The following is a 12189-nucleotide window of genomic DNA, read 5'->3' on the forward strand; positions in this document are numbered from 1 at the left end:
AACTTTTTTTTTACATGTATAGCTGCCTGGACACTATTTAAATTGACTTTTTTATTGGGGCTTATTTTTGGAGTAGTAGTCGCTGAAGCGGAAAGGCCCCAGGACGGGAGTTAAGTAATCACTGGGTGGGACCCCTAAAACATAACCTTTATTGATTTATTAAGGATTAAAAGGTCCTATATTTGGGACCAACATGAAAAGACCACAAACAAATATACTTCTCCAATTTAGGCTACAAGCCAGTATTGAAGAAATGTCCAAAAATACACAATGGACCCGCCCAGGGCCAAGCGGTCCTGCGTATTTGGATTAGTATTAGAGTGATAAACGTGTGTCAGTTTCTCTTAGCAGACGAAACGCATGGAACTTGTTATATAAAACGATATATTCACAGAACAGAGCTATGTGTACAACAGCCGTTGTGCTAAGAGTATACACAATTTTACCTGAATATCAGCAATCGCCATATTTCTATTGCAGCATCATAGATAGAGAACTATCACTGATGGGTATTAGTCTGGTCGCGCTCTATAGTGACTTGAATTGACACACGTTTATCACCCAAATACACAGGACCGCTTTGCCCTGGGCGGGTCCATTGTGTATTTTTGGACATTTCTTCAATACTGGCTTGTAGCCTAAATTGGAGAAGTATATTTGTTTGTGGTCTTTTCATGTTGGTCCCAAATATAGGACCTTTTATTTTTGGAGTAGGACTTATATTTTAAGCACCCTCAAAAATCCTGAAAAATTATGTTAGGGCTTATCTTTGGGATAGGTCTTATTTTCAGGGTAACGGAGTATATACTAGATTGTCAGATCTAAAAACATCATTATTCCATGTCTTTTGCCAGGTTTAGAGTGTACTACAAATCGTCCTCTACTACTGAGCAATCTGTCGGTAACCACAGAAGTAAATCTTCTTAGGAGTACTGAGGAGGACCCCAGATAATTGTTGGATGATCATGGAGATGGACAGCAGTAAAAAATGGTTAAAAAATGTCACCATTGAAGGTGGAAGTTAAGGATACCGTAAGTCACCAAGTGAGAGGCTGAAGTTCTAATGGGCACGATCTCATGCACTTAGCTAGCTACTCGTGGGCTCACTGGCCTTAATATCATCCTGTCTAATAAATAAAGGTAATCTATCTGAAATTAACATCTTTCTTTAGTCCATGTAGCTTGGAAAACAGATACGCATACATCTTACCATGGTATTTGGAAAACCTAAAGTAAAGACAGTCCCATTCCTAAACGTCACCCTTATGTTATGCTCTTTTGGGCAACTGCCAGTTGGTCTACTACATATGGTTCTTAGAGCCCTCATTGTAGTCATAACAACCTTACCAAATTGATGTTGTTGGTGCTGACCCCCCCCCCCCCAATTCAGTTACATTTCATAGACTCACCTTGCCTGCACAGACCCTGATAGAAGGTGTCAGGATAGACACTTCCAGCTTGGAAAGCATCAGAATGTTTCTGCAATAACTGGTGAAACATTGTATGCATTAAAGCAGCAGTGGTATAAACTAATATGTATGAATTCAAGTTAACAAACAATATTAGTATACATTGTAAAAGGATGGTTCCACATCTGCGCTCGGGAATCTGCTCTCCAGCTCTGTTCTGGGAGCAAGAAAGGGGAATCCCCACAGGTGAACGGCCCCGTCACAGGACAGAACTGAACAGCCCCAAATCGACCCCATTGACTTTAATGAGGTCCATTCGATTTCTGCTCAGCTGCCCAGCTCTAGATGGAAGAAAAAGTGCTGCATGCTTTTTATTCCGGTATTTTGAGCTGGATCTGCGGCAGAACCTCTGACCGGAGGTTCCAATGCAGATGTGACACCGGCCTAAAACATACTTTTTTAAAACTTTTTTCCCAAACATCATTATTATCCACTTTCTCAACCAACCAATCCCATGCATTCGCAGGAGAGAATCTCTACACCTTATTCTTTCACTCCTCTCTCTAATGAAGGAAGTGAACTACTATCAAACTACCCCAGGTGACCAATAACTTATGAATTTTACTTTATTATCCTTATTCTGACAACACCATTTCTCAGACATCAGGTAGGCCATGTTCAGATCTGTGTAAGGGCCTCCAACACAGATACAATATAAAATCCCAGACAAAATAGTGCAGAATGCGAGCCAGTAGGATATGTTGGAAGAAATTCATGTCCAGCATATACCAGATCTGGTGCCTTTGGAATTTTCGTTGCCTCCTATGACGTTACCAAACCAAGGAAAAACTTTCAGGAGATGTTACCATGGTCTTAATTCATATAATGCACCTCAACAAGACTCAACACTAGGCAAGATTTTGTATTTCCAGCTTTAGTAAAAAAAACTCTTGCAATAAAAAATCCCTTTAAAAAATTGCAGTAAGTGGCATAAATACAGTTCGATAAACTTAGAATATTGTCTGACTTTAGGAGCCAAAAATCCATGCTCCTTATTGAGTCTGAAAACCTGGATTGACAATAAGTATAGAAATAATTGAAAGCGCATAACAGTGGAAGATCAAATATGTCTAATGTACAGTGTATGAGAATTCACTGACTTACCGCATGGCTAATGAAAGAGGTCCCAGACCTGGAACCCTTATCTATGATGTCCATAAGATCTATATGTTGATATGCCCTAATATTGTACACAGATATGGTTATTGGTCACCCCTTTCAGTTGACGGGAAGGCAGAAATGTCATGTGTAATTACTAGTAGAATATCGAACGAGGAGCAGGAGGAGCCGACACCTCTTAATTGTTCACCACTAGGTGGTTAGGATAGGAATGACTAGTCAAATATAAAAACAACTACTGATAAAAACTTGTGTCCTCAATAACTAACTTTTCTCATTTTCTAAACTTTATTTGCAAAATATGTTGGGTGTTGTGGGAAATATCACTGTTAATGGCAACAGATTTTATACATCTGCCTGTTATAAAAACTACCGAAAACTAAGAAAGACAACCGGGGAGTATGTGCAGCAGAGAAAAAGGTATTTCTATGCAACTGGTTTCATTTAAAGCCTGGCTGCCGAAGCGGCAAGTCTATGTACTTGCCTACCTAATTTGCCGAATTAGGAGTCATCTGGGGGAGCTCCCTAAATTAGGTTTGAGTAATTCACATCGTGATCCCAGTCTGGGGAACACAGTCATTACCAGTCCGTGGTAGTCCTGAGTGATGTCATCGACAGTGTGTGTTTTGAGGTGCTAGGCAGTAGACCTACAGCCTGATTGCGATGGACACTATTAGATCAATTAGTAGTTAGACGGCCTAGGATTTGTTTTGAGACCGATGTAAGGCTGTTTTCACTTCTGTGTCAGGGATTCCATTGTCCTGCTCCATTATGGGAGCAAGAAAGAGAAATCAAGTGGCCAAATGGATCCAAACAGCACCGAATGGACCCCATTGACTATAATGGGATTTGTTTGGTTTCCACTTGGCTGTCCGGCATTTTACTGGATGAAAAAGTCTTGCATGTAGGATGTTTTCTTCCAGTATTTTGTGCCAGATATGTGATAGAACCTCCGAACAGACAGACGTTCCAGCGCAGATGTGAAAGTGGCCTAAAATGCTTTGCCTTAATGAGAAAATAAAGCTGGTTGTGACCACTTTTAAATGTGTTGGAGTCAAAGTTCTTAGTGTGCCAACCATCTTACCCAAGAGATGGTGATCCTTAGAGTGAAGCCCCCCTGACTCGTGACAACAGGTAAAAAAACAACAATAAAATGCAAGAACTGATTAAATTTGGGCAACTCCTCAGAATGGTTAAAATTCATCTATAAAATCAATTATCTGAATCTATAATTCAGTTACTGTAGCCGTACCTCTCTGTAATTCACTTTTCCATTTTCTTCATTAAAATATGCCAGACCTCTGTGAGCTGTTAAAAAAATAATCCGTTTATCAGATTTCTTAAAGAAATCATTAAAAGTCACCTATACATATTAGATGTAAATATACTGAATCTGCTGAGAGATGGCATAGCCTGCTCCATAGAGCTATGAGAGATATGGTCACATTCAAACGAAAGCAAGATAGCACCAGTGCTGTCTAATCAACCTTTTGATATTGGAGTCCAGCTGTCATGCTGAACCAGAACAAATGATAGAATAATAAGACAGCTACCAACGACAGGGAGCTAGCGGTGGGCTGTATAATGTGATACAACAAGGGGTACGCGAGTACCTAGATGACAGAGACCAACAAGACATAAACAACTGGGAACTATCCCTGTTCTAAATGGAACAGAGCCTATCTAAAAAGCGGAGCACCTGCCCTGATAAAGGGCGACCCAGACTTTGGAACCTAGGAAAAGAGTAGAGAAACTAAACAAAGGGGAAAAAACAAAAAAACAAAAGAGAAACTGAGAAATGTAAGGGAACGCAGGCAGGGACTGGGAAGACCTCTCACCATAAACCAAGAACTGCTGTTTAGGCAAATACCCAGCAGAATATGGGTGCTTATCCAGAACTACTGGCACAGACCAGAAACACAAAAGTATAATCGTCATCCTTTGCCAAAAGGATCTGGTTAAAATACCCTAACACCGACACTGATAGGCAGTCTGATGCGATTAGCAGACCAGCCAGGCGATCAGTGGTGGAACCAAAAGGAGATGTTGTTCCTTTAGCGTCCACAGCCAAATGACACTGTGCATTCATTAGCAGACGCATCACGTAATCCGGTGATGATGCTTTGATCACTCTTTGGACATGTAACTGTCGGCGCCGACAACGACGTGACCCCAGCAAGTCAAAAGTACCATTACTGTCAAAAGACTATCTTTCTCCCCAGTAAGATCCATGGGCATGGTACAGTAGTGCATTGCAATGGAGGAATTCTTTAGGGAACTACAACTGAAGGATAAGGAGAATCACATCATAAGTCACAGCAACACCAATAAAAGTCCACATGAACTCATGATATGCCATTCTGTTCAATTCATTTCAGCGCTAAGCTGAAAAACAAATGCCTGCACCACGAAACCCATGACCTACATGTGTGAACATGGATACACCACTTTTGTGATCTCACACAACCATAGTAGTTAAACACACAATGCAGTCTATATCCTTATTTAATATGATGCTGTAAAACACCTCCTTATTGCATCACTTCCCCGTTCCTTGTGGATTGCAAACTTATAGATCGGGCCTTCTTGTCTGTTGTTGAATTGGAACGCTGGCTATACATAGAAGCCTCATGCATATGGCCGTATCCCAGCAAGGCAGCTTAATAAATTTTGTGATTTCATTGATTTCATGGAAAAATGCTTTCAGTAAAATTAGCATGTTTAGTGTGCATGTATGGGAGTTGAGGAGCTTCCTTGTGTGGCGCTATTCACTATTCACAGGTGGAAGCCTGATCTTGCAGCCGAAAGTTTAAACAGCAGTGTGGTTGCACATGTAAACTACTGCTCCATTTGCTTTAGTGGGACTACCACAGATTGCCAAGCAGTTAAACTCGGCTATGTTTGATGATCACTAGAGATGAGCGAACGTACTCGGTAAGGGCGATTTCGCAATCAAGCGCCGCGATTTTCGAGTACTTCACTACTCGGGTGAAAAGTACTCGGGTGTGCTGTGGGGCGGGGGGTTGCAGAGGGGAGTGGGGGGTAGCAGCGGGGAACACAGCGCACCCGAGTACTTTTCACCTGAGTAGTGAAGTACTCGAAAATCGCGGTGCTCGATTGCTAAATCGCCCTTACCGAGTACGTTCGCTCATCTCTAATGATCACATTGATTTGTATGGAACGGGAACGCATATACGCAGCCACCACTGTGAAAACTTCAGAATGTGGCAGAGACCATGTCCCGAGATCAGTAGGGGTCTGACAGCTGTAAGACCCCCACTGATCAGCTAGTTATCCCCTATCCTGTAGATAGTGGATACTTTGGTGAGATGGGGCAACCCCATTAGTACGCTGAAAAAGTGAATGTGTCACAAAATATTCTGCAAAAGAGAACTCCTGTCTCTTACAGATTGTGTCAATGTGATTCTAAGACCTTAGGGCTTCTGGAGACGATCTACCACACTATCCCAGACAAAATACCCAGGCTGCACTATTTTGTCCACATTCTAGTCAGTGGGGTTTGTCGGGCACCATTCGTGTCTGGCATGTGCCAAATCTGGCGTTTCTGTTGTTTTTCTTATTTCGAAGCCAAACAACTGAAATATGACCAGAGATGAGAACATGGCCTTAAATTGTATACTATAAACCAATAAGAACCCAACTTACCTATTTCTATATGTGTTGATATACCGCAAGACTCACTGCGTTGTAAGTAAAGTAAGAGGACCATATATAATGCTGCGTAAGCTGCCATGCTTTCTGAGAGTGTGTGAGGATCATACGATAAGTGAAACCTATTTACAAACGTTCGAACAACCTTTGGAGTTTGCTGTCCTTGGGGACCGCGATGTTGACACAAAAGTTAAACTGTCAATTATATTCTTTGTTAACATGTTAACTGTAGTAGTTAGGAGTAAGTGCCGAATGGCAGTGTACAACATGGCTCATCACTGTGGGCCAGTACCACATGCATTTAACCACAGTTTTGCCATGAGGTTTTCATTTTTTACTTTGTTTGACCTGTACAGGCAGCACAGGCAAAATGTCACCCCCAAACCATGTTAATTTGCTGTAAAAAGTGAATGTTTTTTACCAGAGATGTAACTTAAAGCTCCTGGGCCCCAATACAAAACCTGTAACAGGGCCCCCAATTATAATGCCTTATTCATAGTACTGGGCTCCCTATATGGAGAGGAGAGGACTTATGGGCACCATAAGGCTCCTGGTCCCGAGTGCAACCGCACCCCCTGCACCCTCTATAGTTACACTAGCGGTTTTGACACATTGTAATTGGCTGTAATTCTTCAAACACATAGTAACATAGTGTATAAGGCTCAAAAAAGACAATACAAAACTTAGCGTATGGCCACAGTGGTCAAAGACTATGCCACAAATCACTGCTGTTTTCATATCGATTGTTAATGGCAACAAGGTTTTGCAGGTAAGCAGCAGTTTTACCCATAAAAAACGGGCAGCAAACTGCTGGTTATCTGCAAAATCGTGCAAGTAATTTGAAAATTGCACCATTTTGCAGTAAAATCACTTCAGAATGATTTTCACCCACTCAGAGGCGGCTAAGCCTGACCGTACCCAAACTCTGAAGTTGGTGAGTTTTTGTTCTATGAGAAGTTATTAGAAAGTGTTTGCAGCTGGCTATAATCACCTATTGTGCAGCGTCCGAGGAGCGGGCCCCAGCCTAGCAGACGGCGGGGATGAGTTTAGGCCTTGTCACGGTGGCGCTACCGTCTCACACCCAGAGGATAACCAGGGACATGTCTAAGGGGCCGAGGGCAGGCTGTTAAATAGGGAAACCAAACAGTGGTTTACCTTGAGTCCTTTTGTCACGTGTGATGCCACTGTTCCGTCCTCTGCGGTGAATCCGGATGTTGAAAGAATTAGTCCACACACACACAGAGTAGTTGAATTAGTAAAGCCGGGAACGGTCGGCAATGCCACTTTACTTGAATAAACTTATTTACAGTCCAACAAGAAATAATCCACGCCAGCAGAGTATTCAGTACAAACTTCACAAAGTGGTGTGACAGGGAGGAAATCACGGGTACACCAAGTAGTCTACAGTCTCAGTTATCTGTATGGCTCCGGGCCTGGCACAACTCCTATGCTCCTCTCCAGCTCTCTACCGGTCAACACTGACATCCAACTCACACGCCACTCTGCAATGGCGGGCCACTCTCTTCCTCTCCTCCAAAACTTCAGTGGGGGCAAACCACCGAGATCTTCTGAGTGTAACGGGCCCAGGGAAAGCTGAGATTACCTTTCTCTCTCTCCCATCACAGCGCCCATGGACTGAAGGTGCCTGTTTGGGTCTCTGGCGGCTCCACTCGCTCCAACTCCAACAACAACTAGCACTACTCGCATACCCCTTGTAAATATATATATAAAACAAGGTCACATGACATACAAAAGATACATTTCCAGACATAACCCAGACAGTAACTCATTCAGTGCTGCAACTATGCAATACATATCATATTCATACAACACAAAGACACTGACAATACAGTAAGCACGAGGCAAATACATTCATGCTTATAGAGGGGCCTTGCTGACTCTGGGCCACTATAATTGCAGTGAGAAGAAGCTGGCTGCAGGGAAAATGGATTGTTGGCTAGAAAGTTATGGAGGAGTCTGTCTTTTGATCATTTTTCTAAACCATTAGTACCTCTCAAAACATTTAGATTTTCTATTATATTAGAAGCTGTCTTATTAGCTGGTTTAGAAATATAAAACACTTTTCAGAAAAAAGGGGGGCTTCATTGTTAGCATTCTGACGAGCAGCAAGGGTCCTGGTTGGTCAAACCCACCGATGAGAAAGTTATGGCAAATCCTAACGCTATACCATCACTTCTTAGTTAAAAATCCCTTTTAAAAAAATTATTATACATAGTTTCATAACCAAATCACCCAATACAATAAAATTAATTTTAGAGATTGTTTAGTAGCATCTCTGCCATAATAAAAGTTAATATGGATTAAAGAGTTATTGCTAATATAGACGCTTATGGCATATTCACAGGATTTGCCCTGTGGCTGTGACTTGCACCATAGATCGCTACCCTCCTGTCTGTACACCACCCAGCCCGCACACTCCGATCCACTAACACACTCAGACTAAACACCCCTCTAATACGAACCTCACATGTATTGTTTGCATTTTTCCTATGCTTGAAAGCGCTGCGGAATAAGTTGGCGCTATACAAATAAAGATTATTATTAATCCCGCCTCCATCACCGATTTGTCACAGATTAAGTAATCTGAACGCCCTCACCGCTACCAATTGTCACAGCAGAACCTCGATTAATCATTCTAAAGGGATTACAAGTGTGGGGTCTTTAGAATACAAGCAGATTTGTACCCAGCTTTCCCAGGCTTCTGCATGCATGCATAACAAAAGCTCAAATCATGCCCTGATCTGCTGTAAACTCCTTCAGCACTCTACAATATCCACACTCACTCGCTGCCACCACCAGCTTTTAAAGGTAAGCTGGAACCCAGACTGTGAATTATGAACACAAAATTCCTAGATATTGTTCGTTTTAAAACAGACAAGGTTCGACTAATAAATTGCCGAATTATTATAAAAGACTAGCAGTGTGAAATATATATATATATATATATATATATATATACAAAAATATACCGAAAAGGATGCTACAATGGAGATAAGGTTTACAGGCATACACAACAGTCAAGATTTTCAAAAAAAACAAGGAGAAAATAACAGAAAGGTACCAGATTTGGGATGCTCGGCTCAAGGTTCTGATTGTGCAAAGTCACGGGAAGCAAAACAGGACAGTCCATATGCTATAGCGCACCTCCAAAGGTCTGACACTCAGTCCTTGTGACCCCCTAGTTTTTAAAGGTTTCCCCGGAACACATCTCCCCCGCTCTCTCTGAGGTCATTCAGGAAGGCATGGAGGTGTAAGTACCTGTGAAAAAAAAACATAATTCCCCATTTTGGCTCTGCAGAAGATCCTCCGATCTGGAATATATGCGTGCCATATTTCCAGTCATGATTTTATCTACTCAGTGATACCAAGCATGGCACGGAAATTATTCCCAGGTATGTGGATATGCCATTTGGGAGTGTTCTGGGGTCCGCACCTCAATGTGTGTAGATGCGTTTTCATTTGCTGGCCCGCCTAATTCCGAAAATATAATTCCTATTGGGCTAGCAGTGCACCTTTGCACAACCAATAATCCTTATTAAGAGACTTTCTTCTGATTTGCATCTTGGAGCCACCGTGTCTGTGATAAATATCAGAGGTGTCAAACCTCGCTGGCAGAGGGGCAAATAACATCCTCCTGTCACTGGCTAACATTTTTGCCATCATAATCAAAGACTTCTTAAGGCCAAATGCATATCAGAGACTGTGGTTGATGTGAGAGAGGAAACGGGCATTAAAAAAAAAATATTGAGTTGTTCCATCCAACTTTCACACAGCCTAGAACGACAAGTTGATATGGACAGTTGGGTGACACTTAACCAATATCATTATACCACACCTATGAGTTTCCACAATATCGAAGCTTCGTTTAAGCAAATGTTGACCGACATGCTGCAGGATACCATACACAACCTGTATGTCTCCGTGCCCACACGTATCACATCTTGGATCCAAGATAGAGACAGTACAACAGGGTACTACAGCCTCCATGCCCACCCATATCACATCTTGTATCCAAGCTAGAGGCGGTACAACAGGGTACTAGAGCCTCCATGCCTGCCCATATCGCATCTCGTAACCAAGCTAGAGGCGGTACAAGAGGGTACTAGAGCCTCCATGCCCGTCCGTATCACATCTTATATCCAAGCTAGAGGTGGTACAACAGGGTACTAGAGCCTCACATCTTGTATCCCAGCTAGAGGCGGTACAACAGGGTACTAGAGCCTCCATGCCTGCCCGTATCCCATCTTGTATCCAAGCTAGAGACGGTACAACAGGGTACTAGAGCCTCACATTTGTATCCAAGCTAGAGGCGGTACAACAGGGTACTAGAGCCTCCATGCCTGCCCGTATCCCATCTTGTATCCAAGCTAGAGGTGGTACAACAGGGTACTAGAGCCTCACACCTTGTATCCAAGCTAGAGGCGGTACAACAGGGTACTAGAGCCTCCATGCCTGCCCGTATCCCATCTTGTATCCAAGCTAGAGGCGGTACAACAGGGTACTCGAGCCTCCATGCCTATCTGTATAACATATTGTTTTCAAGCCAGAGGTGGTACAACAGGGTACTAGAGCCACCCTGCTCCCATGTATCACATCTTGTATCCAAGCTAGAGAAGGTACAGCAGGGTACTAGAGGCTCCATGCCCCCATGTATCACATCTCGTATCCAAGCTAGATGAGGTACAATTGGGTAATAGAGTCTCCATGCCCACCTGTATCACATCTTGTATCCAAGCTAGAGGCGATACAACAGGGTACTAGAGCCTCCCTGCCCCCGTGTATCACATTTCGTATTCAAGCTAGAGGTTCTACAACAGGGTACTAGAGCTTCCATGCATGTCTGTATCACATCTTATATCCATGTCAGAGGTGGTACAACAGGGTACTAGAGCCTCCATGTCTGCCTTTATCACATCTTGTATCCAAGCTCGAGGTGGTACAACAGGGTAGTAGAGCCTCCATGCCCAACCGCATCATATGTTGTATCCAAGCTAAAAGCGGTACAACAGGGATCTGGAGCCTTCCCTTAAGGGGTCATTTTTTGCAGAATAAATGATCCTTTTGCTCTGATACTGTAATCACTTATATCAACCTTACAATCGCACAGAGAAAGTTTCATTCCATTCTGACAACTAATTCTAGGCACTTAAAGGGGTTGTCCCGCGCCGAAACGGGTTTTTTTTTTTAAACCCCTCCCCCAACCCCCCCCCCGCCCCGTTCGGCGCGAGATAACCCCGATGCAGGGGTTAAAAAAACAAACCGGAGAGTGCTTACCTGAATCCCGGCGGTCCGGCGTCTTCATACTCACCTGCTGAAGATGGCCGCCGGGGTCTGCTCCCTCCGTGGACCGCAGCTCTTCTGTGCGGTCCATTGCCGATTCCAGCCTCCTGATTGGCTGGAATCGGCACGTGACGGGGCGGAGCTACACGGAGTCGGCATTCTGCACGAGCGGCCCCATTGAAGACAGCAGAAGACCCGGACTGCGCAAGCGCGGCTAATTTGGCCATTAGACGCCGAAAATTAGTCGGCACCATGGAGACGAGGACGCCAGCAACGGAGCAGGTAAGTATAAAACTTTTGATAACTTCTGTATGGCTCATAATTAATGCACAATGTACATTACAAAGTGCATTAATATGGCCATACAGAAGTGTATAGACCCACTTGCTGCCGCGGGACAACCCCTTTAATGTTTTTTGACAATGAGTGTATTTTATAGCTCTCTTTATAGACATGTTGGCCTCCCACCACGAGATGGCGATAATGATTTCTATTAGTACCGGCAAAGGAAGGTCTTTCAGAAGCAAACGAGCAGGCAAATAACAAGAGAAGGGCGACGAATAGACAGAATGACATGAGAGGGCGACGCTTAGACTGGAAAGACTGGAGAGCGGCGATGATTGGACGA

At 43.3% G+C, this 12189-nt stretch overlaps 1 protein-coding gene across 1 annotated transcript in view; it reads right to left on the reverse strand.

The window, feature by feature from the left end:
* The window catches only part of GPLD1 (glycosylphosphatidylinositol specific phospholipase D1), a 41028-nt gene extending 34686 nt beyond the window's left edge, over positions 1-6342 (reverse strand). The window contains exons 1-3 of the mRNA XM_066578950.1: positions 6255-6342; positions 3841-3896; positions 1410-1488 (exon numbers count right to left, since the gene is read on the reverse strand). Of these exons, the coding sequence (XP_066435047.1) occupies positions 1410-1488; positions 3841-3896; positions 6255-6342 (223 nt within the window). The remainder of the gene's footprint in view (positions 1-1409; positions 1489-3840; positions 3897-6254) is intronic.
* Positions 6343-12189: the final 5847 nt, after the last annotated feature.

This window comes from Eleutherodactylus coqui, chromosome 9 (genome assembly GCF_035609145.1).
Source record: "Eleutherodactylus coqui strain aEleCoq1 chromosome 9, aEleCoq1.hap1, whole genome shotgun sequence".
Taxonomy (NCBI): Eukaryota; Metazoa; Chordata; class Amphibia; order Anura; family Eleutherodactylidae; genus Eleutherodactylus; species Eleutherodactylus coqui.